The sequence below is a fragment of the Canis aureus genome, chromosome 3, assembly GCF_053574225.1.
Source record: "Canis aureus isolate CA01 chromosome 3, VMU_Caureus_v.1.0, whole genome shotgun sequence".
Classification (NCBI taxonomy): domain Eukaryota; kingdom Metazoa; phylum Chordata; class Mammalia; order Carnivora; family Canidae; genus Canis; species Canis aureus.
The window spans coordinates 81,067,611-81,093,562 of record NC_135613.1 but is presented as its reverse complement, the minus strand read 5'-3'; the positions used below and the strand labels follow the sequence as shown (position 1 = coordinate 81,093,562).

The 25,952-nt window shown below is 54.4% G+C and overlaps 1 protein-coding gene across 11 annotated transcripts in view; it reads right to left on the bottom strand.

Annotated features, from left to right (window-relative positions):
* Nucleotides 1-7,216: 7,216 nt before the first annotated feature.
* ST3GAL4 (ST3 beta-galactoside alpha-2,3-sialyltransferase 4) overlaps nt 7,217-25,952 on the bottom strand; it is a 32,076-nt gene continuing 13,340 nt past the window's right edge. For 2 of the 11 annotated variants that reach the window (XM_077894122.1, XM_077894124.1), the window contains exons 2-11: nt 15,544-15,619; nt 15,157-15,265; nt 14,681-14,761; nt 14,002-14,099; nt 13,707-13,767; nt 13,093-13,188; nt 12,808-12,997; nt 11,988-12,131; nt 8,178-8,321; nt 7,217-7,889 (exon numbers count right to left, since the gene is read on the bottom strand). In XM_077894122.1, coding sequence (XP_077750248.1) covers nt 7,803-7,889; nt 8,178-8,321; nt 11,988-12,131; nt 12,808-12,997; nt 13,093-13,188; nt 13,707-13,767; nt 14,002-14,099; nt 14,681-14,761; nt 15,157-15,265; nt 15,544-15,559 — 1,026 coding nt within the window. In that variant the 5' untranslated portion in view covers nt 15,560-15,619 and the 3' untranslated portion in view covers nt 7,217-7,802. Of the gene's footprint in view, nt 7,890-8,177; nt 8,322-11,987; nt 12,132-12,807; nt 12,998-13,092; nt 13,189-13,706; nt 13,768-14,001; nt 14,100-14,680; nt 14,762-15,156; nt 15,266-15,543; nt 15,620-19,416; nt 19,561-20,292; nt 20,444-25,952 lie in introns of those variants that run through there. The other 9 variants (XM_077894125.1, XM_077894127.1, XM_077894118.1 and 6 more) reach the window with 8 other exon arrangements.

Here is a 25,952-nt window from a genome sequence, read left to right as displayed (position 1 = left end):
AACCTTCGCCACACCTCCATTGCCCCCTGGCCCAGCCCCACACACGTACACAGTTCTCATTATAGGATGAAGGTGCCCATTCTTTTCTGGAATCTCGGATTATGACGCCATCACCAGAAGAACAAGTGAGAAATCTGTTCTTCCATGGAACAGAAGGAGCTCTATCTCCCTGTCAGGTGGAGATAATCTGGGTAAGAATACGGACTGGTGTGGCAGCAAGCAGAGATTTGACCCAACCCCCGGAGCTCTGTCCACTGCCCGAATACAGGAAAGAATCCCTGAAGAGCTAGGAGGTCACAGTTAAGGCCTTGGCGGAAGAGAAGATGGCTGGGAAGGGGGACTTGTTAACACCTGGAGGGGCCTTGAGAAGGAGGCTAGGCCGCACTCTGTGCCCCCCTCGGTTGTCCCCAACCCTATTTCCTTCTCTCGGAAGGGTGGGAGGCACAAAAAAGCTGGTAAAGGGAGGGGTTAGAAAAAGTTTTGAGGCAGAGGGAAGCCCTGACGTCTCCTGTAGGCTCTTTCATATTAGCTGAAACGAGCGCCTTACGTGTATAGTCTTATTTAACCTTCACAAAGGATCACCACCTTACAGACCAGGGAATGCAGCTTCAAGAAGCCAAAAGACTTGCCCAAGGTCACGGGGCTGACAAGTGGTGAACGTGACATTGATACACACACAGTTTCCCCTATAAAATGTTTCCGTCCAAAGCACAAGCTCAAGGCCGCTGCCATCCTAGAACATGATGAAAACGGCCGGAGGTGAAGGCCACCTGCTACTCCCTACTCGGGGACAGGCTAAGCAAGGAGGGAGCAGAGCTCCGTGAGGAAGGCGGAAGGCGGGTGGGACTGGCATCCTCCACCTCGAGTCCCCAGGCGACCTGGAAAGACTGCACTCCTGGGAAACAAAGCCATTCTGTGCAGCCAGCCCCCCACCGCCTCCCCCACCAAGACCAGTATCCAGTTTTTTGATAGCTTTCAAATTCGTTATTGGCTCCAAGTCCCTGGACGGGAGCCTGGTTTCTGATTCTCAGGCTCACTATCAGTCTGGAAAGCCGGGGTCATTTCCAGGACCCCCTCAGCTTTCACGGAACAGGAAGCGCTCTCACTTCATGAGCAAGAATGCCACAGCGAATCCGGTTCTGGGGAAGCTGATTGACGCAAGTGCTCCAGAGGAACAGGCCTCCAACTCCAAGCAGGCCTTTGAGCTTCCAGAGTGGAGAGGAGGGCGGGGAGGGGGGTGGATAGAAAACAAACAGGAGGCCGCAGTCCCTGGGGGGCTTCTCAGAAGGGGAGCAAAGGAGCCACCGGGAATTCTGCTTCTCACCACCTGCGGGACAGGCAGGCGGGCCTTGGCGCCAGGCATGTGCCACTACAGAATCTAAACCAAAACCCCAGCCGGCACAGCCTGAGTTGCATCAGCTCCCTGCCCAGGTAGCCCGGGTGTGCTTTATGAGGGCACCAGAAGGAAAAGACCAAGGGGCGTCCTGCCATTAGTGTATGCTCTACTCTAGGAAAGTTTCCCTACAAAATGAACTCTTTATTAAAATTAAAAGTACGAGTAACTTAAATAAAAAACGATCTTAATTTGCATAGAGATTTTTCTAATCTAAAATACCACTTGCTGTGCCTATTTGGAAGAACCGTGTAGACCTAGACTAATGACATCTCAGCTAAATCCTACATTTTACTTCCCTTTTACAAGTCTTTTAGACACCTCTTATCTAAAGTTGTTTTGGGGAGGTGTAACCGTATACCAGCCATTTATTTGCAGCTTAAGCTCAAAATTACCAGCAGTCTTTGAGAATCACTGATAAAGAGCTCTCACTCTCACTGGTTGAGATGAGGTGGTTACTTCTCCTTCGCAGTAAGGATCCAATCATCTTTTCCCCAACCCGTTATGTTCCAGTCTTTCTAACTAGGTCATAAACTGGGGAAAATGAGACAATTTCAAGCCAGTCATCTTTCTAAAAATAAAGGTTTGTTTCCCCGGATGAATACATTTTTGGTGTAAGGAGAGGAGGACCATCCGTTCCATCTCTCTCTAACTGCTCTTCCTCCTGGGTCCCTCTCCCCCTCCTCTCTGACGGCTCGGTCTTGGATATACACTAAAAGCTTTCATTATTATGGGCCCTGTAGGGTTTTTCACTCCTACACAGCCGTCATCTTTGAAAGGCCTTCTGTGAACACACGCCATTCACAAGCTACATCGTTGAACTGTGGTCTACGTCCCCAGTACCACTCTATGTTCCCAGCGTTCCTCTCTGGGACGGTCCACTCAGCCCACCCCCAGGGCTAGGACATCCTCACCCCCCTGGCTTGCTAATCAGGGAGCCCAAGCTATGCAAAGACATCTTTTTCCATTACTTCTTAACCTATGGCCCTTGGAAATATTTTGGAGTGCTGGGAGACCATTCAAATAATGCTCCCTTTTAACTGTCCTCTGTGCCATGCATCTAAAATATTAATGTTCAAAGCCAAGATAAACGAAGTCTCAGGAAACAGGTCTCCTTTGGGAGAATTCGGGTCTTCGTTCATTGGGGGCTTCTGTGAAATCTGTTACCAATAATGCAAAGGGAAAAGTGCTCTTTGGGATAGGAGCTGAATATGGGGATTCATGCCCTTGAAGGTCACCCTCAATTAGACAAAGACATTGTCAGGGGGATTACATTAAAAGATACCACTTCCACCCCCTTCGTAAAGAATTTCAAGGGCCAGAGCCCTGCTGCCTGACCAGTAGGCAGTGTATTCGTGACACTGATGGACAGTGCACTTGGGAGAAATACTGAATGAAGAAGGAATTTTCAGAGAAGAACCTCCTCTCTGGCTTTTTTTCTTTTTTTCTAAAGAGATTTTATTTGTCTATTCGAGAGAGAGGCAGAGACACAGGCAGAGGGAGAAGCAGGCTCCCTGTGAGGACTCGATCCCAGGACCCCAGCATCACGACCTGAGCCAAAGACAGACGCTCAACCGCTGAGCCGCCCAGGGCCCCTCCTCTCTGACTTAATTTAAAAGTTTCTCTAGCTCTCCTGCCATGAGAGGCTACAGCAGTGGAACATAAATCCTCAAGAGAAAAAGAACAGAACTGGAGTGAAATCTCAGACTCTAATTTCTACTTTTGCGAATTTTTTTCCTCAGGAGAGAAACAAGCAAGAGATGATACTCCTTAAGTGTTAACGTTGGTGATGTATGTAAATAGTGTTTTAGGAAGCCTCAGAATAATAGATGGTTCTGGAATAGCTTAGTTCTGTAATTCCAACTTCTATTCCCTTAGGGTGATTTCCACATCTGAGCCTTCTCTCATTCCCTCCGCCCAGCTCCACCCTCCCAGTCTTGCAATATTCTTAAGAGAAACTGTGCCTCTGTTGAGGGGTGGGTGGGCTTTAAACTGTTGGTTCCCCCCAGGAACCTGAAATCAACCCCCAAAAGTTCATTCTTCCCTAAAAACTTTTGTCAAATCCTATGTATTACCCCCTCCCCCCTCCCCCAGACAGAACTGTGGTCCCTCCCACTTGCTCCCAGCTCTCTGTAATCCCTTTTCATGAAGTGGAGCCTTCTGATACAGTCGGGGTCCCCTCACTCTTGCCCAAATCTGACACCTAATGAGATTCAAGTTTCATTTCTCAGGCACGGGATCCCCCAAATCTCTCACGAGCGGTAAACTCACAGCGAAAGGCCTGGCCAGGAAAACAGGCTCTCACTACAGACGCACATATATCCATCCTTAAACTTTTAAGTTGGAAACATTTCCTGGAACCATGTCTGGGTGCAGAACCATGGGAATGCTCAACACTAACACATAGTTTTCCGAACCTATAATTAAGGCATCGAAAGGTCAGAGGGTCTAGAGGAGAGCATCCCGACGCTGAGATTGTCCTTGTCAACCTTAGTTTTAGGAACCTCCTCCTGCATGCCCTCAGAATGGATCATGTTGCCCAAGAAACCACTTTTCTCCAAAAACCCCTCAAGGCATCTGACTTCGATTTAGAAAACCACTGCCAGAGAGCAGTTTGAACTCCTCGTTCATTGTTTGATTATGTCAAAGCCTGCGTGTGAGTCATTCCGCCAATGTCTTACCTTCTCCGACTTTGTTTGTGGGTGATTTGAAGACAAAGACTTTTCTGGAACCAGCCATGTTCCCCCCACCCCACCCCATACCTGGGCAAATATTTGGCCCTCCAGATGTGTACCTCCCCTGCTTCCCATGCTTTCCCGTGTTTTCTATTATGCAAGGCAGCTTTCCAATCTAATATTTATATCATCCTTTACAGTCTACACAGTGTTTTCACAACCGTATTCCCATTAGATCTTTAGAACCTCATTGTGAGAGAGGCGTGCACAGTGGCTCTTCTGCGGATGCAGGAGCCGGGGTGAGCCTGGAGCAGGGACGTCCGCGAGCCCAGCGGCCCTGCCAGTGCCCCACGCCTTGGGGCCTCCAAGACAGAGCTGTTTCCAAGCTCAGACTTCTCACAAGCTAGACAGCCTCTGGGGTAAAGCAACTGGATGTTCTTCTGTCCTCAGAAAAGTGTAAAAGTGTAAATAAAAACCCGAAGTGTCCGAAATCAAGGCAACACCATGTGATGTGAATATAGGATATTTATTTAAACGTGCTCCTGAGCTAGGTAAAGGGTCTCGCCCAGCCAGGCGGTCCAGCCGGGCGTCCCTCCCTCCCCTCCCCTCCCCTCCCCTCCCCGGGCCGGGCCTCAGTGTCCCCCTCTGTGGAGCAGGGCTGGACCCCCAGAGTCCACACTGGAGGGAGCTCGCCGCCCCCCCCACCCCCGCCCCCGCAGCCCGAGTCACTTTTGCACGGGGCTCGGGAAGGCACCGCAGGGGGCGGGGAGGAGGCCCAGCGGGGGCGCTGAGCGACCCCGGGAGGAAGGGCGCGGCCCCTCCGCTCCCCGCCCAGCCCGCCGCGGCCTCCCCCTGCAGCGGTCGCCGCGCCCTGAGCCCTCGGCCGGGAAGCGCTGCGGGCGGCGGGCGGGAGGTCGCGGCCGCCCCCGACCCCGTTCCCAGACGGCCCGCGCCCAGGACGCATGCGCGCCTCAGGCCCCGCCCCCGGCACTGGCCCCGCCCCCGGCCGGTGGGGCGGGGCGAGCGGGGCGAGCGGGGCGAGCTGGGCGGGGCTGGGGGAGGACCGCGCGTGCGCTCCGGGGAGCGGGCCGGGCTCGGGGAGCGGGCCGGGCTGTGCGCGCGAACTCCGGGGCAGGCGGCGGCCGGGAGCCCGTCGTGGCGTCCAGGCTGCTGGAGCCGCGGTTCCCGCCCCCCCCCCTCCCGGCGCCCTGCATGAGACCCAGGAACCCATTTGTAAGGCACCCCCTGATTGCTCTGGTGCAAGTGGCCCCTTGGGCGCCCTCGTCTCCGTGAACCGAGGAGGTGGAGCGCAGACCCGCAGAAATGACTGGCGCACGGCCGTGCGGAGTGCAGGGGCCGCGCCCTGCGCAGAGCCCAGATGCGTAGACCGCGCCCTTCCCTGCTTCCCCTCCTGCCTCACTTTCGGGACATGTTTAATCAGCACCAGGCCCCTGGGAGGCAGTTCGTTCCTCATGAGCGAGGGTCCCTTCCTCAGGACACCAGAGGGCTCCATCCAGTGGCTCCACATCAAAGCTCCACTCCCGGCTCTGACCTTGTGCCAGCACTGACTCAGTCTGCAACCTGCGTTGGGGTTGCAGCACCCTGGCAAGAGCCGAGCTCACCCAAGGGAACAGCGGCCAGGTTAGGTGCATATGCCCTCCCCTCGTGCGCACTTATCAGTATGCAGTCGGGAGACCTCCTGCCTATGGCATCAGGGGCATAGCCCAGCAAGAATGTGGACTGCTCTCGTGTCTATACCCGTGTGTGCGGAGTTTAGGGAGAGGGTCTGACCCATCCCTGTGTGCTGGATTCTGGCTCAAGCTGAGGCGTGTTCAGTAACAGGCGGTGGCCCCAGTCCAGGACAGCTGGATCATATGTGCTGACAGCCACTTTCAATGGCCTGGATGGGGAAATGGACACTCCCTTGCATACCCTCACGAGAAGCTGCTGGGGAAGCATCACGGATAAGCAGAGCTAAGATCCCTGCACACATTCACACCCTTTGGAGTCAGCAAGTCTCCCCGCAAAGGCTGGGAGACAAGGCTTGCCTCTGTAGAGGAGAGAGGGCTAGGGGCTGCAGGTGCTGGGGCCCTATTGCGGAATCCCCCCTCTCCCCTGAGGGGAGGGCAGCTAGCAAAGTAATGTCACCAGGCTTCTGGGAGAGCAGCAACGCTATTCCCAGGGATGGTCCTCAGGACCGTTCCGTGGCATGAGGTCGGGTGTTCTCAAGGCTGCTCCAACACCCGGTCCAGAAGTGTGTCATCTTCCTCTGCTTCTCCCGCATCTCTGCTCCTCTTTATCTGTCCTGTCCCAGTCTAACTGTCTCAAAACCTCAAGGCTGCAACTCTTTCCGAGAAAGCCAGGAACACAGCTGTGAGTCCCATTCTCTAGGGGGGAGTTCCAGCTCTCGCTCCTGGCTCCAGATGTAAGGGAACAGCTGTGGGGGTGGCAAGATGCCCAGTTGGCAGCTAAACACGGCCTGGGAAGATGGAGAACAAAGCGGGGAGATACAGGCAAATGGCAGGGTGCTCACAACTCTAGAGACCCGGGGAAAATGGCATTTTGTCCCCTGGCCCAGCAACTGGCTGGATAGGCCTTGCCAGATCCCTCAGATGTTGCCCAAGCCCTGCCCATCCCAATCCTGGCAGCCTGGGCCACTGGCAGGACCTTCTGTAAACTCCATTTTATGATTCCCACTTAATCTGAGAAAGGAAACTTGGCTTCCATTGTCTGACTCCACCCCTGTCCTCAAACACACACCTCCCAGCAGGAGGTTTTAGAAAAGAGAGACTGGAGAGGGAAGGAGGAGGAACAGGGAGAGGGGAACAGAGTGCTGCCATTTCCATCTGACATGCTCCTGCCTCTCTCTACCTCTGCGAGTCAAACGGGATGGAGAGTGCCAGGCTGGGTGTCCAGCAGTCAGCCCGCTCTGACACCACCTGCCTGCCACACGGGGTGACAATGAATGACTTGGCACCAAGCGCTGTACCCAGTCATCATTTCCTGAATGACCATGGCCTCTTCTGGGTCCCACTGGGTCCCAGAGACACTGCCGGTCTTTAACAGGCCTGCCTAGTGCTGGGACAGGGGACCCCCTCGCCCCCTCCATGTCCTCCCCAACCTGAAGGACACAGGGTATCACAACCGCTTCCGTTTTAGGAAAAAATAGTTTAATGTTAGGTTTCAAACCTCTTTTCTACATGAGGTCCCATTCTCCGTGGGACCCCATCCCAATGCTCTTCCCATGCCCGCTGGGAGGTAGCAGCCCCTCTCTGGAGGGCACCCACCCGCTCCAGACGCCCCTGCCCTCCTGGGAGGCCTGCTCTGGCTCTAGGCTCTAGTGGGCCAAGCACTTGTGTGTTTTTATCCACAGTGGGCAGACCACTGTGCTATGCCCCCGTTTCCGGATGCCATGGGACCAGCCCGAGGCACATTCCTACCCTTTTAATTAAATAGCCCATTAAATAAGCTCCCGGGGCTGGTGAGAAGGGGTGCCTCAGCCACACACCCCGCGCCTCGGAAGGCCTCCCGCCACCCGGGGCCTCCACCCTGACTGGATCCGGCCGCCCCAAGAGCAGCCAGGGGCGCGGCCCCATCTCAGGCCCCGCCTATACCAGGCCCCCTCTCCACACGGGGAGGGGGAATCCAAGCAGGTCACGCCGGCGCCCCCACAGCCGTGGTTGGTCGCTCAGGCGGCAGGGCGGGCAGACTGACGGCTAGAGCTCCTGCCCCCGTCAGAAGAACGTGAGGTTCTTGACTGCTCCGATCTCCAGCATCCGCTTGATGGCCAGGGCCTCCTGGGAGACGTTGTGGCCTGACCCCTGCGGAGACAGCCAAGGAAGCAAAGTGAGGGCCTCTCAGGGACCTCCCCGGCCCTAGAAGGCCTCCCTGCGCCCCCCACAGCCCCCATGTCCCTGTGCTGGCCCTCGGGAGGAAGCCAGGACCTGTGTGGCCAGATCCAGGGGGACTCAGGCCCATGAGTCCAGGGGGCTGGGTTCTGGTTCTGGCCCTCTGAGTGACCCCCTCACGAGCCGCCTCGGGGCCCCACTTTCACTCACCCAGGGTCCCCCACCTCCGTCCCACCCAGCTCGGAAGCGGGGGCCGCTTACCGCCATGGACTTGAGCGTGATCTGTTCATAGTAGTGAATGGTCTGCTTCCTGTTGTGGGCGTCCGGGTAGCCGAAGCCGGCGATGTGCACCAGGTCGCAGAGGTGGAGAGCCAGCGTGATGGCCAGCAGGCCCGTGGTGGGCTTCTGGGGGACAAGGGGTGCGGGAGGTATGAGAGGGAGCCCTGCTCCCTTCACCGCCTTCTAGGCTTGCTCTGCCACAGACTTTCTTTTTCACGGAAACGTTCTTCATCCGTGCTGCCTTGCACAGCGGTCATGAAGCACATGTGGCTACTGGGCTTGCGAGTGGGGCTGGCATGGCTGCACTAGAACTGAATCTTTTCCTTAAAAAAAATGATTTTATTTATTTATTTGAGAGAGAGCGAGAGTGAGCATGAGCTGGGGGAGAGGTGGAGGGAGAGAGAGAAGCAGAGTCCCCACTGAGCAGGGATGCAGGGATGCTCCAATGGATGCTGGAGATTGGAGCAGTCAAGAACCTCACGTTCTAAAAAAAAAAAAAAAGAAAGAAAGAAAGAAAGAAAAAAAAAGAACTTCACGTTCTTCTGATGGGGGCAGGGGCTCTAGCCATCAGTCTGCCCCACCTCCATGTGGGGCTCGACCCCAGGACCCCAGGATCATGACCTGAGCCAAAGGCAGACGCTTAACGACTGAGCCACCCAGGCGCCCCTGAATCTTTTACTTGATTTAATTTTATACTTAATTAATTTATTATTTTTTAAAAGATTTTATTTATTTATTCATGAGAGTCACAGAGAGAGAGAGAGAGAGAGAAGCAGAGACACAGGCAGAGGGAGAAGCAGGCTCCATGCAGGGAGCCCGACGTGGGACTTGATCCCAGGACTCCAGATCACGACTGAGCCAAAGGCTCAACCACTGAGCCACCCAGGCGACCCTAATTTAATTAATTTAAATTTAAATAGCCACAGGTAGTTCACGGCTATCAGGCTGGATAGGATAGCCCAACACACCTCAAGGAGGGTTTGGGTCTCTAGGCGTGATGATGGCAATCAGTATGACCATGACCGTGGGAATACTCATCATCAGCTATTAGCTTTGAGCACTTCCTATGTGCCTGACACTGTGTTAAACACTTTACTCCCTATAATACATGAGTGCATCCAGTCTTCACAAAAACACTTTGAGGCAGACACTATCATAGGCCCCATTTTACAGATGGGGAAACTGAGGCTTAGGACTCTTTGCTCAGGGAGTGGAAAGGTCCTGCTCTCTGCTTTGGAAAACCTTACCTCTTTCAGAAGAAAACCTGGGGCTCTCGCACGGACTGTGTGCCTCTTTAATGAGGGCGGGCTCTCCCCTTCTGTAAAGTGGGGACAGCAATACTTTTCCCACCCACCTTATGGACTGCTATGGAGGGAGGAGGAGGGGGACTCCTTTCTCCATCCCTACTTTATCCACGGGGACAGGCAACCTGGTACTCTAACCTCACAAATCTTGCCTTTGTCAGCTCCCACAACTGCCTTCCCGATCACTTCAGCTGCCCACTCCCTGGCTCTTGTCAGGTCCCCTCTGAGCTCTCCTGTCATTTCATCTGTCCCTTCCTGCCTGGGCCTTCTCTTTCACCTGCTGCTTTATTATTATTATTATTTTTTTGTTCTTTAGATTTTATTTATTTATTTATGAGAGACACACAGAGAGAAGCAGAGACACAGGCAGAGGAAGAAGCAGGCTCCCTGTGGGGAGCTGGATGCGGGACTTGATCCCAGGACCCTGGGGTTACGACCTGAGCCAAAGGCAGATGCTCAACCACTGAGCCACCCAGGCGCCCCTCACCTGTTGCTTTGATCACCACTACGTTACCTTATCTAGTTCACATTTGCCAAACCACATTTCCATGGCCACTGGCCAACTGTGCCTGGTCACAGGCTCCTGAAACATACCAGACTCTCCTCTCCCCCTGTATCCCCTGTGTTCCTTAAGCACATTACCATCCAGCCAGCTGTCTAAGCCGGAAACCTAGAATTGCTATAAATCTCTCCACTTCACCTGTAAAATAAATGATGTAGCAGGAGATCCCGAAGATAACCCCCATGACCCTTGAGTGCACATGGAACCCACAAATCTGAGACGTATTACATTACATTCTATCACTCTACAGGTGCCACTGGCCATAAAATAGATAATCCGGGTGGGCTTGACCTAATTACCTGAGCTTTTGCATCTGGGGCTAGAGATCGGTAATGGAGGAAGTCAGGGGTGTGAAGTGCAAGCAAGATTTATCATGCCTCTGCTGGCTTGAACCACAAGGAACTGAATGCCTTTGACAAGAAAGATCCTGGAAGCACGTCCCCCCTCGCCCCCAATACCCCCAGCCCCCAGCCTCCAGATTAAGAACGCAGCCAAGCCATGCGGGACTTCCGACCTCCAGAACTATGAGTCCATCAATGGGTATTCCTTTAAACCACTCAAGTCTGGTGATCTGTTAAGCAGCAATGGGAAACTACTACGTCAAGTGCATCCCTTCCTCTTCCCCTCCCACCGCCAAAAGCTGGGTTCTGGTTCCTTCTCTTGTCTCCCCACTCCAGCACTTTCCCCTCTGCCTCACATCCCATCAGGGCCATAAAACACCTCCTGGCTGCCCCCTCAACATCACTTGCGCTAGAACTCAGTGCTGGAGAAGCTGGCTGGTCTTGCCAAAGGTAATACCTCTACCCCAAGTCTCTGCCTGATGGGCCCCATGACCCCTCAAAGACCCAACTCCACGACCACCTCCTCTGGGCCGGGGCGTCCGAGCCAGCCCCACACAGAGGTCGGCCCCTCCTCCCAGATCCTATAGCATCTGGAACAACTCTCCACTAAGGCATTGTACCACTCCGTGTTGCAACGTGTATGTTTATTTTGCTAGATTGAGTGTCCTTAGGGCAAGGTGCCTGTCTTACTCCCCAAGCGTGCAAATCTGTGGCCCTGGACTGAGCAGCCACAAAAGGAGGCATTCAACCTATGAAGCTGAATCACAGTGCATCCTCGGTGAGGAATAAAATCATTGATGCAAAATTTGGCAAATACAATGAGTATCCACTATGTACCAATCTCCACGATAGGCATGTTATATAATTATGTTTTTAAATTCTACAATGGCCTTAAACGTTCAGTACTGACCCTATCCCCACCACATAGATAAGAAAGGCGAGGCTCCAAGTGGCCGATTTGCTCAAGGCCCCAGAGTTAAGCAGGACAGCCGAGACCTATCTATGTTTACTGGTCACCTCTGACAACTATCCCATACGGCCTCTCTGGGGGCCCCTGAGACATGTGTGGCTGTCCTTGGGAAGGTGCAAAAACCAGAACTTGCAAAACTGTACCACAACTCCCCAAAACTGACACATCGCACCAAACCAGGACACACAAGACACACTGAGCTCAACTCATCCTGACCAATCTGTTCCAAGATAAGATCACAGACACAGTGACCTAAGAGCAACTGCACAGACTCCAGTAGCTCTAAAGTCAAGGCCATAGACTGTCCCAGCAACTCCCTGGTTTATAAATCCTGACTAGACCTGCCAAAGCCTCTAACCCTAAGCCTTATAAAGACATCCCTACCACCTCCCTGCTGGGCAGAGGCCCAGTGGGTCTCAAAAGCGCGCACCCCCCCTTCCTGCAGCCAGGGAAACTGAACACAGGGAAGGTGAGGCCAGGAAGCAGTCCCAGGTGCTGTTCAAATGCAAACGGATGTCTCTTTCATTACTTCCCTCTCCTGGGGTCCTCCAGGGCTTCCCAAGACTCTAGAAACTTCCCACCCAGCCCTCAGGCTTCCCTGCCCATCACCTGCACCTGCTTAATCTTGCGTGGCTGTTTCATTGGCAGGTTCAGCAGTTTGTCAGCTGCAATCTCCATAAAGAAAGGGTTGAGAATCCGAACCTGCCTGGGGTTGACGTCCCAGATGAGGGGAGGCTGCTTCCAGAAGCCCTTTCGTACCTGTGGGGCACAGGATTTGGAAGGGAGACATGAGGGTGTGCGCAGGCCTGTTTCTCAAGTCCAGCCTGGTGGGGTCCCCACATCAGCAGAGGCCCTCAGGAATGTGGGGGTGAGAGGGGAGGGAGGTGGGGGCCAGCCACGCAGAGGGGAAAGGCCACCAGAGGAGAGGAGCAGGGAGAGAGAGGTTTGAGGGCCCTGCTCAGGGGGAGGCCAGGTGACACGGCATGTGGTCCCTTCCCAAAGATATCGGGACAGGTGGAAGGAGCGTGCTTACTTTTGGCAAAATGCTAGATGGGACCAGTCAGGATTTGACTGGTTGAAAAACAAGAGTGGATACCACCTAGAAGGACAGACTCCTACCCCACGCCCGCCTGCAGAGGACTCCTGACCAGCGCTCTGCTCAGGGGTTTCTCCCCGGCAAACCTGTATCCTGGCAGTTTCCCTGTCCCAGCAGCCTCACGCTTGGGGTGCCACCTGCCTCCTGGAGCCTCTGAGGCCCTGGCTGCTGCGGTGGCTTCTCAGAAGCCCCGCAGGACACGGAGTTGACACCTTCCCCACGTGGGCTCTTTGGAATCATGGGGCGGACGTTGTGGAACATGAGGCCCTGAGACAGGCGGTGGCCCACCGCTGAGCCTTGACCCCTCGCCAACCTCTTGGCACTCAGGATGCCACTTACCCTCTTCTTATCACTCAGGATGGTCTCAATCCAGTGGAAGTCCATTGCCTTGAAGGCCACCAGGACGAGAAGTGTGTCTGGGTTGTTCTCCACTTTGGGGTTGAAGTGGGCTGACTCCGGGTAGAAGAGACGCATGGTGGTCTTCGAGCCCACGTCACCCTCGTAGCCAGCCACGGGGGCGTTGTTCAGTCTGGGAGGCGGGGAGGGGATGCCCGTCACCCAGAGACCCACGGGCCCGTCGACAGTCACCCCCCAACGGAAGGGACGAGGGCCAGGCCTACAGACCTGATGACCACGTCGTACTTGTTGATGGCATCTCCCAGCGAGCTGTTGCGCAGCCGATGCCCATTGCCCACCACCACGCAGCGGCGACACTTGAGACTGCCGTGGGAAGAGGGTGATCAGCCCCAGGCGTGAGCCCTGCTCCAGCTGCACTGAACTCCCGCCCTGGGTCTGCCTGGGGCCCGGCTCAGGACTCCTTCCCTGGCCGCCTCGCCCCTGATCCCCATGGACCAGCATCTCCAGGCAGTCCTGCTTACGGTCCTGCTGACTCCGCAGCCCTGGGCTTTGATGGGAGAGAAGACTGAGCAGAGCACGGCAGACAGAGGAGGGGAGGAGGGAGATCCCCATTTCCCAGCACCCCCCAACCCAGCCTGCTGCCAGGCCTGCCTGTTGCCACGGCGAGACCCCGCCTGCTACGGCACCCGGATGTCCGGGCTCAGTTGCCGGGGACACTGGTGTCCCTGCCTCTCTGGAGACAGGCAGGCTAGGAAGATGGGTCAAATTGGCCACAGGGGACCAGAGGCAGGAGGGCCCGCTGGGAGGCGCTAGCCCATGACTGTCGCACGGGGGCAGGAAAGAGGAGGTGCTCAGACTCTGTGCAGGGAGTGTGTCCTCACCTCTGGATGCTCTCTGGAATGGAGTAGCTGGTGATGGCTAGAACCCGGAGGAGCAGGTCTTCTGCAAAAAGACACACAGGGGAGGGGCCCATGACAACCAGCGAGCTTGCCAAAGGCTGCCAACTCTCCCTCCACTGCTCCTCCGGGCCCCTGCTGCCCCCTCGCCCCGCCACCCCTCGCCCCACCCCAGCATCAGCCCAGCTCTGAACGTGGGCCCGGGGACTGCAGGCAGCAAAGAACAAGCAGCAGCGTGGCCGAGGGGAGCCCACCGCCCCCACGAACCCGCACGGCTTACCGCTCCCCTTGGTCCCATAGGGCAGCTCGTAGGCAGACGGTGTCTTGACCCAGAAATAATCCTTCATCTGCAGGAAGATGGGCTGATCTCGGGAGTAGCTGCACAGAGGTGAAAGTAGGGTGGGGATGAGAAAGGGATTAATCTTTTGTTTTTTTAAAAAGATTTTATTTATTCATGAGAGACAGAGAGAGAGAGGCAGAGACACAGGCGGAGGGAGAGGCAGGCTCCCTGCAGCGAGTCCGACGCGGGACTTGATCTCAGGACCCTGGGGTTATGACCTGAGCCAAAGACAGGTGCTCAACCACTGAGCCACCCGGGTGCCCCGAAAGGAACTGATCTTGAGGAAGCCTCTGACTAAGGTTATATATATTATACATAACACACATAATATAATGTATTACATGTTATATATACAATGTGTAAATAATGTATAAGATATAATATTTGGGGCCCCTGCAACCTCCAACTCCATATATAATTTACACATTATATAATATTGTATATAATGGTTATATTATAATACAGATATAGAGATTCAGAGGCCTCTCCTCCCCTCACGGGCTCACCTCCCCATGCCCACTGGCACGTTCCCCTCCATCTAGCCAGCACCGGGGCCCCCACCCTGGGGCACCATCCACCTCACCCCGTGCCCCGCCCCACCTCACCCTCAAGTACTCACTTGCCAAAGAGCTTAGAGGCCTTTCTCTCTGCCTCACCCTGGAAGCACGGTTCCTTCTTCTCTGGGATGGGAAAATAAAAACTAGAGACAGAAAAGGAGAGGAGAGAGGAGCTTCGGTCAGACCTCTCAGGCCCAGGGGCCAGCGGCCCAGGCCACCTCCACCTACCCCACGGCAGTGGTCCCAAGGTCCCAGGGAGTGATGTGCTGGATAGAATCATCTCAACCCAAGTTCTCTCTGACACCAACTCTTTTCTCCTGAGCTCCCTGGGTGAGGGCCCTGGGGACTCATCCCAGACCCTGGCCCCCAACCCACTATCTACCCTCCTGGAAGGATTTCATGCTAGCAGCTGAAGGGAGGGGTCATGCCCTGGCCCTCTGAACCCTCCGGGCCCCACTAGGTCCGCCACCCCATGACACTCCGTGCCTGAGCCCATTCCTGAGAAAAACCAGTGGAAGGACATGGAAGCTGGACTCACAGCTCAATGTACCTGTCTTCTCGGGAGATGGAATACCACACCATGACGACCAGGACCAGAGCCAACATGGCCAGGAGCTTCCAGCCTGCAGGGCGCATGCACAGAGGAGCTAGAGGCAGAGACAGGCAGGTACAGCCCCAGTCCACCTACCCTGTTTTGGGGCCCTGCAACCTCCAACTCAAGCAGCCCCGGTCCCCGGCCCTCACCTGGCCATAGTTTTCCAGCACGGGGCTTGGGCCTGGGTTTCTACTGTCCTTCAAGATGAAGAGGGGGCCCCCTGGCTATCTGTCTGTCCCTCTACAACCCGCAGGGGGTCCCAGGATGGTGCTGAAGACTGCTCCTGGGGGCCCAGCCTTCAGGGTGGGGGAGCCCTTGGACGACACTCACGGGACTTGCTGATCATGTTTCTCAGAGGGTAGCAGGGTTCCTGGGGAGAGCTGTCATCCCGGCTGCCTCGGGCCACCTAGGAGGGAGGAATGGTAGGTGTGTGGGCAGCTCTGCAAACCTCCTACCTGGATACTAGAGCAGGACACCCGCACAGCCGGCCTTCCCTTCTCCAGAAAGCACAGAGCTGCTTCCTGAGTGGCCATCCGGACAGCGGACATCCCGCTAACCCTTCAAAGGCAGCATCAAGTGTCCAGGAGGGGCCTAAGCCACAGAACGGGACCCCAGGTCCCACTCCTCAAAGATGAGGCCCCAAGGCCGGCCAGGCTACCCCAGCTTCCCTGGTGTGCTTTCTCTGTCCCCTTCCTCACCTGGACCTGGGAAGGGCCAGCTCCAGGAGGCGGATGGGAACCTGACCCACCTTTTACATGGAAGTGACCTGTACAAGGGTTGTGATCTGTATCTTATGCAGCTGAGGTTTACCCATTCTCTGGCATCCAAACCATTCCCTTGGTTCTGGCTCCCACTCACCCCTCCATCCTCAGTCTCTCACTACTCCAGCCAAACAGATCCACTCAGCTCAGGCACTGGGGTGAGGGTGGGCCGTGGGATGGTCCTCTGGCCCTTGCACACCCTGACTAAATGCAGCGTCCAAGCCCTCATCATCCCAGTGCTGGGGGGTGGGGGGTGGGGGGTGGGGGGAGCTCCGAGAAGCCAAGAGTGTGAATGGGAGTGCGGGGAGGGGGATGTCTGGTTGGTCACAGGAGATGGAGCCGCTCTGGGGCAGGGCCAGAGCCGGCAGGGCAAGGACGGGGCTTTGCAAGGGGGGCAGCTGCTCCACGCACAGGAGCAAAGAGACCCCTACGCACAGACTCAGCCAGGGCCACGCTGCAGTCACCGGGAAGCAATGTCGGCAGCTCGCGGGGCCACGTGAGGAGGTGCCATTTGGTCCTCGCCCAGTGTCCCCCAGTCCCCTGGATCTGAGGAACTAGCCCGGGCCACCTACTGAAACCAGCGACTGCAGGGCCCTTCCCAGGACGGCTAAATCGGCCAGGGCGGGACAGGGACAGGCACTGTCACCAGCCGCCCGGCGATTCCTGCGATTCACTTGGAGAGGTGGGGAAGCTCTAGTGCTCCTGCTCTCCAGGGCGACCTGGAAAACCTCAAATTATTTCTGCAGGCCAGGAGACAGCATCAGGATGAGGGCTGGTTTTTGTTACAAGCCTTAAATCAATTATCCTGACCGTTGTCCTATTAGGGAGTCCATGTCCTGCCCTCAGGCTCTGCTCTGAGTCCCCAAACACCAAAGAATGAGTCTTGGAGGGGGCGGGACGAGGAGTGGGGGCCAGAGCCAGCCGCCCTCAGGAGGGTCAGGAGCACCCATCCCCAAGCCCCAGGAGGGATGGAGGGTGACCCTGTCCAGTAGAGTTCTGGATTTGTACTTAGAAGACGCCAACGCAAGTCAGGGTTCTAGTAACTTCCCTGACCGCTCTTCCCCAAGTGGCTCGCCTGCCTTCTTCGGTACCTACCTACCTACAGCCACTGCCAAGTGGTTCCTTACCCTGGCACGGGCCAAAGCACTTCCCATCTGCAATGAGCTTACTCACTGGCTTGCTTTCTCTCCGCCTTCCCCACTGGAATTGGAGCCCTGTGAGGGTGGCGGTGAAGTGGGTCTTGCTCTGGTAGCCAGCACCCTGCTAGCCAGCACCCTGCCCGGCCTTAGCCCTTGCTCAGGAAGTACTGACTGCACGTTGGGTTGCCTCGGGGGAGTCACTTCTCCCTCTCTGACCCTCAGTTTATCTGGTTGTAAAACTGGGAAGTTAGCCTAAGAGGCATCTGCAGCCCCAAGTATATTTATCAGATCAGAACCAAGGGCATCACTAGCCACCTTATTAGAAACGCATAATCTCGGGGTGCCTGGGGGGCTCAGGGGTTGAGCATCTGCCTTCAGCTCAAGGTGTGATCCCGGGGTCCTGGGATCGAGTCCCACATCGGGCTCCCCTCACAGAGAGCCTGCTTCTCCCTCTGCCTCTCTCTGTATCTCTCATGAATAAATAAATAAAAATCTTAAAAAAAAAAAAAAAAAAGGAAATGCATAATCTCAGGGCGCCTGAATGGCTTTGTCAGTTGAGTGTCTGACTCCAGATTTCTGCTCAGGTCATGATCTCAGGGTCATGAGATGTTGGCTCCGCAGTCAGCGGGGAGTCTGCTGGAGAGCGTCTCCCTCTGCCCCTCCCCTCGCTTGTGCACGCTCACTCTCTCTCAAATAAATAAATAAAATCTTAAAAGAAAAAAAAAAGATTTATTTATCCATTTGAGAGAGAGAGAGAGCATGCACAAGCAAGGGAAGGGGCAGAGGGAGAAGGGGTTCGATCCCAGGACTCTGGGATCACAATCAGGATCGTGAACCAACTGAGCCACCCAGGCACCCCTCAAATGGATAAATAAATCTTAAAATTAAGAGAGAGAGAGGGTGGCCAGGATGGCTCAGCGGTTTAGCGCCGCCTTCAGCCCAGGGTGTGATCCTGGAGACCTGGGATCGAGTCCCACATCAGGCTCCCTGCATGGTGCCTGCTTCTCCTTCTGCCTGTGTCTCTGCCTCCTCTGTGTGTGTGTGTGTGTGTGTGTGTGTATCTCATTAATAAATAAATAAAATATTAAAAAAAAGACACGCGCGCGCATTATTTCAGGTCCCTCCAGACCTACAAAATTGGGATCTATATTTGAATAGGATCGCCTGATGAATGAAACACTGGTTCAAGTGGATGTTTTTGACCTTGACAGAACAGGAGACTCACCTGGGGTGCTAAAACATTTAAAAAAAAACAAATAATTAAGAGCATCTGGGTCGCACACCTAGGAATTCTGACCTGAAGTGACCGGCCCAGCCCTGGAGTTTGTTCGAGCACCTCAGGTGATTCTAACCTGCAGCCTGGGTTCAGAATCTCTGAGGAGGATGACAATGCAGATGTCTGGATGATGGCCAGAGCAGGGTGCTCACACTCTGATGTGTGCATTCTGACTCAGTGGGTGTGGGTGGACGTGAATTCTTACCAACTCCCAGGTGGTGCCCTGCTGCTAGGCTTGGACCGCATTATTGTGTTGCAAAGCTCCACACCAGGATCCTTCCAGCCCTAACATCTGCTGACTTTATGAGCCGCACCCTCTCCTACCCTCCACTCTTTCTCAGTCTTCAGGACCAGGATTTCCTTCATTTCGTGGCAGTTCCCTTTATACCAGCAGGGTCACAACACTGGTGCCCTTCAGAATACAGACTTTCAAAATACATAGATGCCTAGGGTCCCTTCTCCAAGATTTTTACTTAATTGGTTCAAGGCAGGACCCAGGCATTCCTAAGTGAAAACCAAACCCGAAACCACCACCCCTACCTCCCTTCCACAAGGCCAGGGTGGAAAACGCCACGTAGAGCCAGCTCCAGGGTAACTGAAAGACACACGCTCGGCCACCCTCCAGGCCTCACCTGGGCGCAGGAGACCCTTGGCGGTGGGAGGTGAACGCAGCTCACCAGTCCAGATCCCGAGCAACAAGGCAAGGAGCCCTCTCTGCCCTCTTCCCCAGAAAGCCTGCACTGGCGGGTCTCTGTTCCCAAACTGTGCTGGTTTGTGGGAAGCAGACTGCCTGGGCTTAGCGCCTGCTCCGAGACACCCGGGCGGGGATTACATCAGCCTGCCCCCCTCCCCTGGCTGGGCCCGGCCAAGACCATAGCTCAGCAGCTGCTGACATTCCCGGGGCATGGGCTTCTTGGGTGGCTGCTCCCTGGGGCCCACCGACAGCCTTCTCCCAGCAGCTGGCCGTCCCACATCACTGACCGGCCTCCGGGTGCAAAAGGGCGCGAGAAAAGTCACCGGACGATACCTAGCTAGACAGCAGGGATCGGATCCACTCACGTCCTGCAAGCAGCAGCCCCAGCCTGCCACCAGCCGCCGGGGAGACCAGCTCCCCCAACGCACCAGGCAAGGCTGACCCCAGGGCAGGAAGCCTGCCAAACACCAGTGTCCCTTGCTGAAGTGAGCCTGCGAGCACCACCCCAGACCTCGCCGAAGGGCAGCCCGGGGGCACGGAGTGAAGAACCAGGGCCCACCGTGCCTCATGCTGCGTGGACACTCATCCATGCTTCACGCTGCATAGACACAGCAGGTACCTGCTGAAGCACAAGGAACAGAATGCCTGTCCCCCGGAGGCCACGGCGTGATGCCAGGTTCTCTGCGCCCTGGGGCCCATCACAGGGTTATGGTTGAACGTCCCTGAGAAGGGGTCTGGGAAGACCAATGAGGGGGGAGCACAGGCCCCGTTCTGATTGGTTCAGAGACCCCGAACAAGTCGTGTCATCGAGGTCACCGTCCCTCAGTTCTGTAGGGAGACACTGGAGCTGCCTGCCTGCCGCCTCGGGCTCGGCCGCCCCTCTTGCTCCCCGCAACCCCTCTGCCCGGGCACCGAGGTCTGCTGCTCAGATCAGTGATCCCCCTTTGCCTGGTTTCTTCCCACTCTCTCTCCTTCACTCCTCTCCAACAAAGGTACTTCTCCGGCCTCCTCAAAGGAAACAAGGCCCCTCTCGGCCTCTACGGCCTCCCCCAGCCACCCCTGCATCTCCACCCTTCCCGCCAGTGGTCAGACTTCTGCATCCGGGCGATGCCCACTTGCTCCTCCCCGCCGCCCCCGCCACCCCGGTTCTCAACCTCAGTTTTAGGCAGAAATGCCTCCTCCTGCGGAAGACATCAGGGGCCTCCTCACCCTCAAACCTGCAGAAGGTCTCTTTTCACTCTTCCAACTCTGAAGCCTGATACTGTCGGCGGATGCCCACTTCTTGGCTTCTGGGTCAGGACTCTGCCCTGCTTCCCTCCTACCTCTCGACAATCCTTCCTCACTTGCTCTAAGTGCTGATCTGTCCTTGAACCCCTGCTCTCCCTGGCCAGGGTTCATTCATTTTCAGATATCTGTCCACCACTCCCACCCTAATGATTCAGACCTTTGGATTCCTCCCCAGAGTCCATCCTAGTTATTTCCTGTTACAGGTCCCTAACTGGATGATCATTAACTCTTCAAATTTAACACGTGCCAACTGGATATCTTTCTCCCTGTTCCCCCTCTTCTGGGCCCCACATTATCAGAAACTCAGTCTTCCAACATCTGTCTTCCCTCACGCCCTCCCTACTAAACAGGTACTAAATATGACCGATTCTATCCTATTTCCTCATTCCAACCAGTGCTCACTGAGCTCCTATTGAATGCTCGGCATTGTGGGAGGCACTGGGGATGTAAGGCTTTAGAAAATTCAGCTGACGGGTGCCTGGCGTGCTCATTTGAAGGAGCAAATAACTCTTGATCTCAAGGTTGTTAGTCTGAGCCCCATGCTAGGTGTAGCTGTTTTTTAAAAATAATAAAATAAAATAAAATAAAATAAAATAAAATAAAACCCAGACATAGCACGAAGACCACATGGTCAAGAGCCTCAGAAACACTTTAGAATATAGTCCTCCATCTCCTCTTCTTGAGACACCCCAAGTCTAGATCCCATCCCAATTTACCTGCTTCCTAATTGGTCTCTTTGTCAAAAGTCTTTACTCATTTAACCCCCTTCTTTGGAACTGCCAACATGGAAGTCTTCTAAAAAATAATTTGGATCAAACCACCCTCCTGCCTCAATTGCTCTCCATCCCTTAAACGACAAGCCAAAGCTCCTTAGCAGCAATCGAGACCCTTCACCCTTGGGCCATGTGCACTGGAGATGCACCTCCTACCCTCTTCCCAAGCACGGCACGAGAGCTGCCTTTCGAGAGCTGCCTTTCCCCCTCCTCCCTTCCCACCTCTGCAGCAAGATTTATATCCTAAGCCCCCGCAACCCATTCACAAGAACCACCTCAATCCAGCATCAGCTCAAAGGGCTCCTCCTCTATGAAGTCTTTTCAGACATTTCTAAGCAACCAATGTTTGTCTTCCCACAAAATATCATTTATAACGTGCTTCTGGCACTTAACAGGTAATATCATTTCAGATGATGTAATTACTACTTTTCATGTCTTGCCCACTATCTTCTAACCTCTGAAATTGGAGGCTTGTTTATACCAAGAGTCTATCAGAGTACCTGGATTACACAAGATGCTTTATCACATAATATAATTTTATATTATATTATTATGTGTTTTGTATCTTGTCCCTGAGACTATGACCTCTGTGGTCTGGGAGATGTCTTTATATTTTCAGACTCTATTATAGAGTTCGGAAGGTAGCCGATGTTTTGTAAACATCCAACACACAAGCAGTAAAACGAGATTAAACACATATTACATCCCTTATTAATTACTAAAATGTACAGTGCACTGACCATGTGGGATACCAGGAGGGTCCCCACCCCATGGCCACTGCTTTAGGGACCAGATGAGTCACTGTGGTGAGGGGTTGTCCATGCACCATGGGATGTTAGCAGCATCTTTGACCTCTACCGCTAGATGCCGGTAGGAATCCCAGTCCCCAGTTGTGACAACCAAATTGTCTCTAGACATTACCAAATGCCTGAGAACTGCTCTGCTAGACACTTTTAAGGACTGTCCAAGTATGATCTCAACCCTACGAGTTAAACACAGTCACGACCTCCGACGTACAGGCGGGGACCCAGTGTGCGAGAAGGGTCAGCAATTTGCCCAGGGGTGTAGAGCTAGTGAGGACGAGGACTGGGCCCCGGGCTGCTTAGCTCCAGAGCCCATATGGCTGACCCCCACCCCCTACTGCCTCAACAGCCTCCTGTGAAGGACTGGCTCCCTAGACTCCAAGATCGCTGGAACTGTCCACCTGCTGCCCTTAGTCGGAGCAAGCGAAGGAAGTCAGCCCTTTATCAGATCAAAGTCCCTCGAATGCTTACAACAGCTACAAGCAGCCTCCGTGCTCCTTCTCAGGCAGCTTCCTCATGAGACACAGTCTCTATCCGCAGCTACAGCCTGGGGCTCCTCTGGAAGCTCTCCAGCATGCTTCCAATGCATGCAACTGTATCCACAGGATTAGTACTGCCCTCCATCTGGACACCAGACCTCCATGAATGCTGGCTAAGGCTGTGCTCACTTTCCTGCCATCGCATCACACCCCTGGCACGGAACTAAAATCCTTCAGCTAGTAAGCCAGGCCTCCCGGGCCCTGAACTCGTGTGACTACCCTTTTGAACCTAAAAGCAGGACTATACTACATACACCTGCTTACACACATTTCCCCTTAGGAATCTAGGGTCAAGGTGGGTGAATCTCCGTGGTGGCAGCTAGTCCACAGCGTTTCCTCCCAGCTCAGAGTCCTCTGCGCATTTTCCAGAGGGGTTTCGAGCTGGACTGTGAAGTTAATGTGACTAATACAATCACTAGGTAAGGCAAGATGATGACACAGGCCACTGGGGGTATGTAGGGCTATAACCTACTTCAATCAATCGCTCTTGGGTGCAGATGGCCAACTAACTGCAATTCTCCAGAGCAGGTCAGTCACCTACATCATCAAAAACCCTCCCTGGGCTCCTTGGACAGGACAGAGACAGGGCCTTGGCATCTCTTCATTGATCTCTTTATTCACCTTCACTACCTGCCATCAAAAATTCCCTACACACCCAACATTTCTGATCGCCCTCCCCTTTTTGTTCCCTGCTCTATCACCAATGTCTAGAATAGTTCCTGGCACACAGTAGGCTCTCAATACAAATCCACCAAGTTAATAAAATGGATCTATTCAACAGGGACGTCACTGGAGCAAGAGAGGAAGAGGCAGCAACAATGAGTCCTCTACTCGCTCCATCCCCTCTGGCCCGACCCCTGGCTAGACACACAGCCGACCCCTGGCTAGACAAAGCCGGCAGACTTTGCCTTCTCCCTATCAGTGCACGGCACACCCAGTGGGGAGTGAGGTCTGCCTTGGGCTCAGCTCACGTGAGACAGCAGAGGGCTGAGTAATTGGCCAACTGCCTCCAGGCCCATGAGTGGGCAGATGGGACCATGTGTCTGGCCATCCAGGCTTGGAGGAAGAGGGGCTTGATAGGCTTCCCACTGAAGCACAGAACGTTCTCTGTTCCCTACCCTTGGGGTCCACAAGCTGCCCCCGCACCCAGCAGACACCCCGATCGGCCCAGCACTGCAGCCTCCTGTACAGAAACACTGTATCATCCACTTTATCAGCTGCCAGTCACAAGACACCAGAGCAAACCACTTGAAAATCATATTTCTGGTGTCTGCCCGGGTAGGGTAGACGCTTGGAATTCCATTCTCTGGGGAAGAAGGCTGAAGCTGTGTGACAGAGTCGAGAATCAACAGTACAGACTAATAGCTGGGATAGGAAAAGGAAAAATCTGCTGTGGCTGTGGATCTGCTCCAGGTTCCCAGGCAGGGGGCTCTGGGGCAGGTTTCCTTCCTCAGACATCCCACCCAGGAGTCGACGAATTTGGCCCCAAGAGGCCAAAGCTAAAGGCACTATTGGAGTTGGGGCTTGAACTCAGGTCACCACCAATACGGCCTCCAGATGCCTCTTCTGAAAATAGTGGGCACCACCAGCCCTGCCCCGTCGCCCTGGCGGTGCCAGCCACACGTGGCTATGGAGTACTTGCCGTGCGTGTGGCTGGTCCACACTGAGGTTTCTTGTAGGTGGAAAATGTACACCGGATTTTCTTTCTATTTTTTTTTTTATACACCAGATTTTCAAAGACTTGGTACCAAAAAAAAAGTGAACTATTACATCTAGAATTATTTATATAGGGCAGCCCAGGTGGCTCACAGTTTAGCGCCACCTTCAGCCAGGGGTGTGATCCTAGAGATCCGGGATCGAGTCCCACATCGGGCTCCCTGCGTGGAGCCTGCTTCTCCCTCTGCCTGTGTTTCTGCCTCTCTCTCTCTGTCTCTCATGAATAAATAAATAAATAACCTTTAAAAAAAAGAAGTATTTATATGGATCACGCACTGAAATAATATTTTGGCCATACCGGCTTAAAATAAATATGTATTAAAATAAATAAAATTAGGGGATCCCTGGGTGGCTCAGCAGTTTCGCGCCTGCCTTTGGCCCAGGGCGTGATCCTAGAGTCCCGGGATCGAGTCCCACATCAGGCTCCCAGCATGGAGCCTGTTTCTCCCTCTGCCTGTGTCTCTGCGCCTCTCTCTCTCTCTCTCTCTTTATGTCTATAATAAATAAATAAATAAATAAATAAATAAATATCTAAAAAAAAAAAGTAAATAATTAAAATAATTAAAATGTATTTCGGGATCCCTGGGTGGCGCAGCGGTTTGGCGCCTGCCTTTGGCCCAGGGCGCGATTCTGGAGACGCGGGATCGAATCCCACGTCAGGCTCCCGGTGCATGGAGCCTGCTTCTCCCTCTGCCTGTGTCTCTGCCTCTCTCTCTCTCTCTCTCTCTCTCTCTGTGACTATCATAAATAAATAAAATCTTTTAAAATAAAAAAAATAAATAAATAAAATGTATTTCATCTTTTTTTATCTTTTTTTTTTTACTTTTTACTTTTTAAAAAATGTGGTTAATTTAACATCTTTTAAAATGTTATTTAAGGGCAGCCTGGGTGGCTCAGCAGTTTCGCACCATCTTCAGCCCAGGGAGTGATCCTGGAGACCCGGGTTCGAGTCCCACATTGGGCTCCCTGCAAGTAATTTCGTGCGCCCAATGTGGGGCTTTAACTCATAACCCCGAGATCAAAACTGGCATGTTCCTCCAACTAAGCCAGCCAGGTGGCCCAAATGAACATTTTTTTAAAGATTTTTTAAAAATATATTTATTTATTCACGAGAGACACAGAAAAGAGAAGGAGAGACACAGGCAGAGGGAGAAGCAGGCTCCTTGCAGGGAGCCTGATGCAGGACTCGATCCCAGACCAGGGGTCACGCCCCGGGCTGAAGGCAGATGCTCAACCACTGAGCCCCCCAGGCGTCCCCCATTTTTTAAGATTCTAAAATTACACAAGGGGCTTGCCCATGCGGCTCCCATGGCACTGCAGTGGGACAGCGCTGCGCCAGGCAGCCTCTGCCATCAGACTGGAAGCAGGAGACACTAGGCCACTAGGCTGTGCTTCCCGCTCCATCCCGGGGGGCTCAGCCAGGGGGTGGCTGCGGGCGGGCCACAGCTGACCAGACTCCACTCTGGCCCCGTCTGTCCCCCGCGTCCTGGCTGTGTCAGGGCTCCGAGTGTGCAGCACAACTCAGGGTGACACTGGCCCAGGCCCCCAGGCTCTGCGTCTGCCCCCCACCGCGCCCGAGGAGGGCCCGCTGCCCGGCCAGGCCCCGGCCCACACCTCACCGGCCGCCCTGCCTCGGCCTCGGCCACTTAGCGCCACTAAGGCCAGGTCACCCGCTGCAGGGTGGAGGCAGAGCCCGCCGCCGGTCTGTCCTTGGCCTGGTTAGCAGACATCTGGAAGGAGCCTGGCAAGGC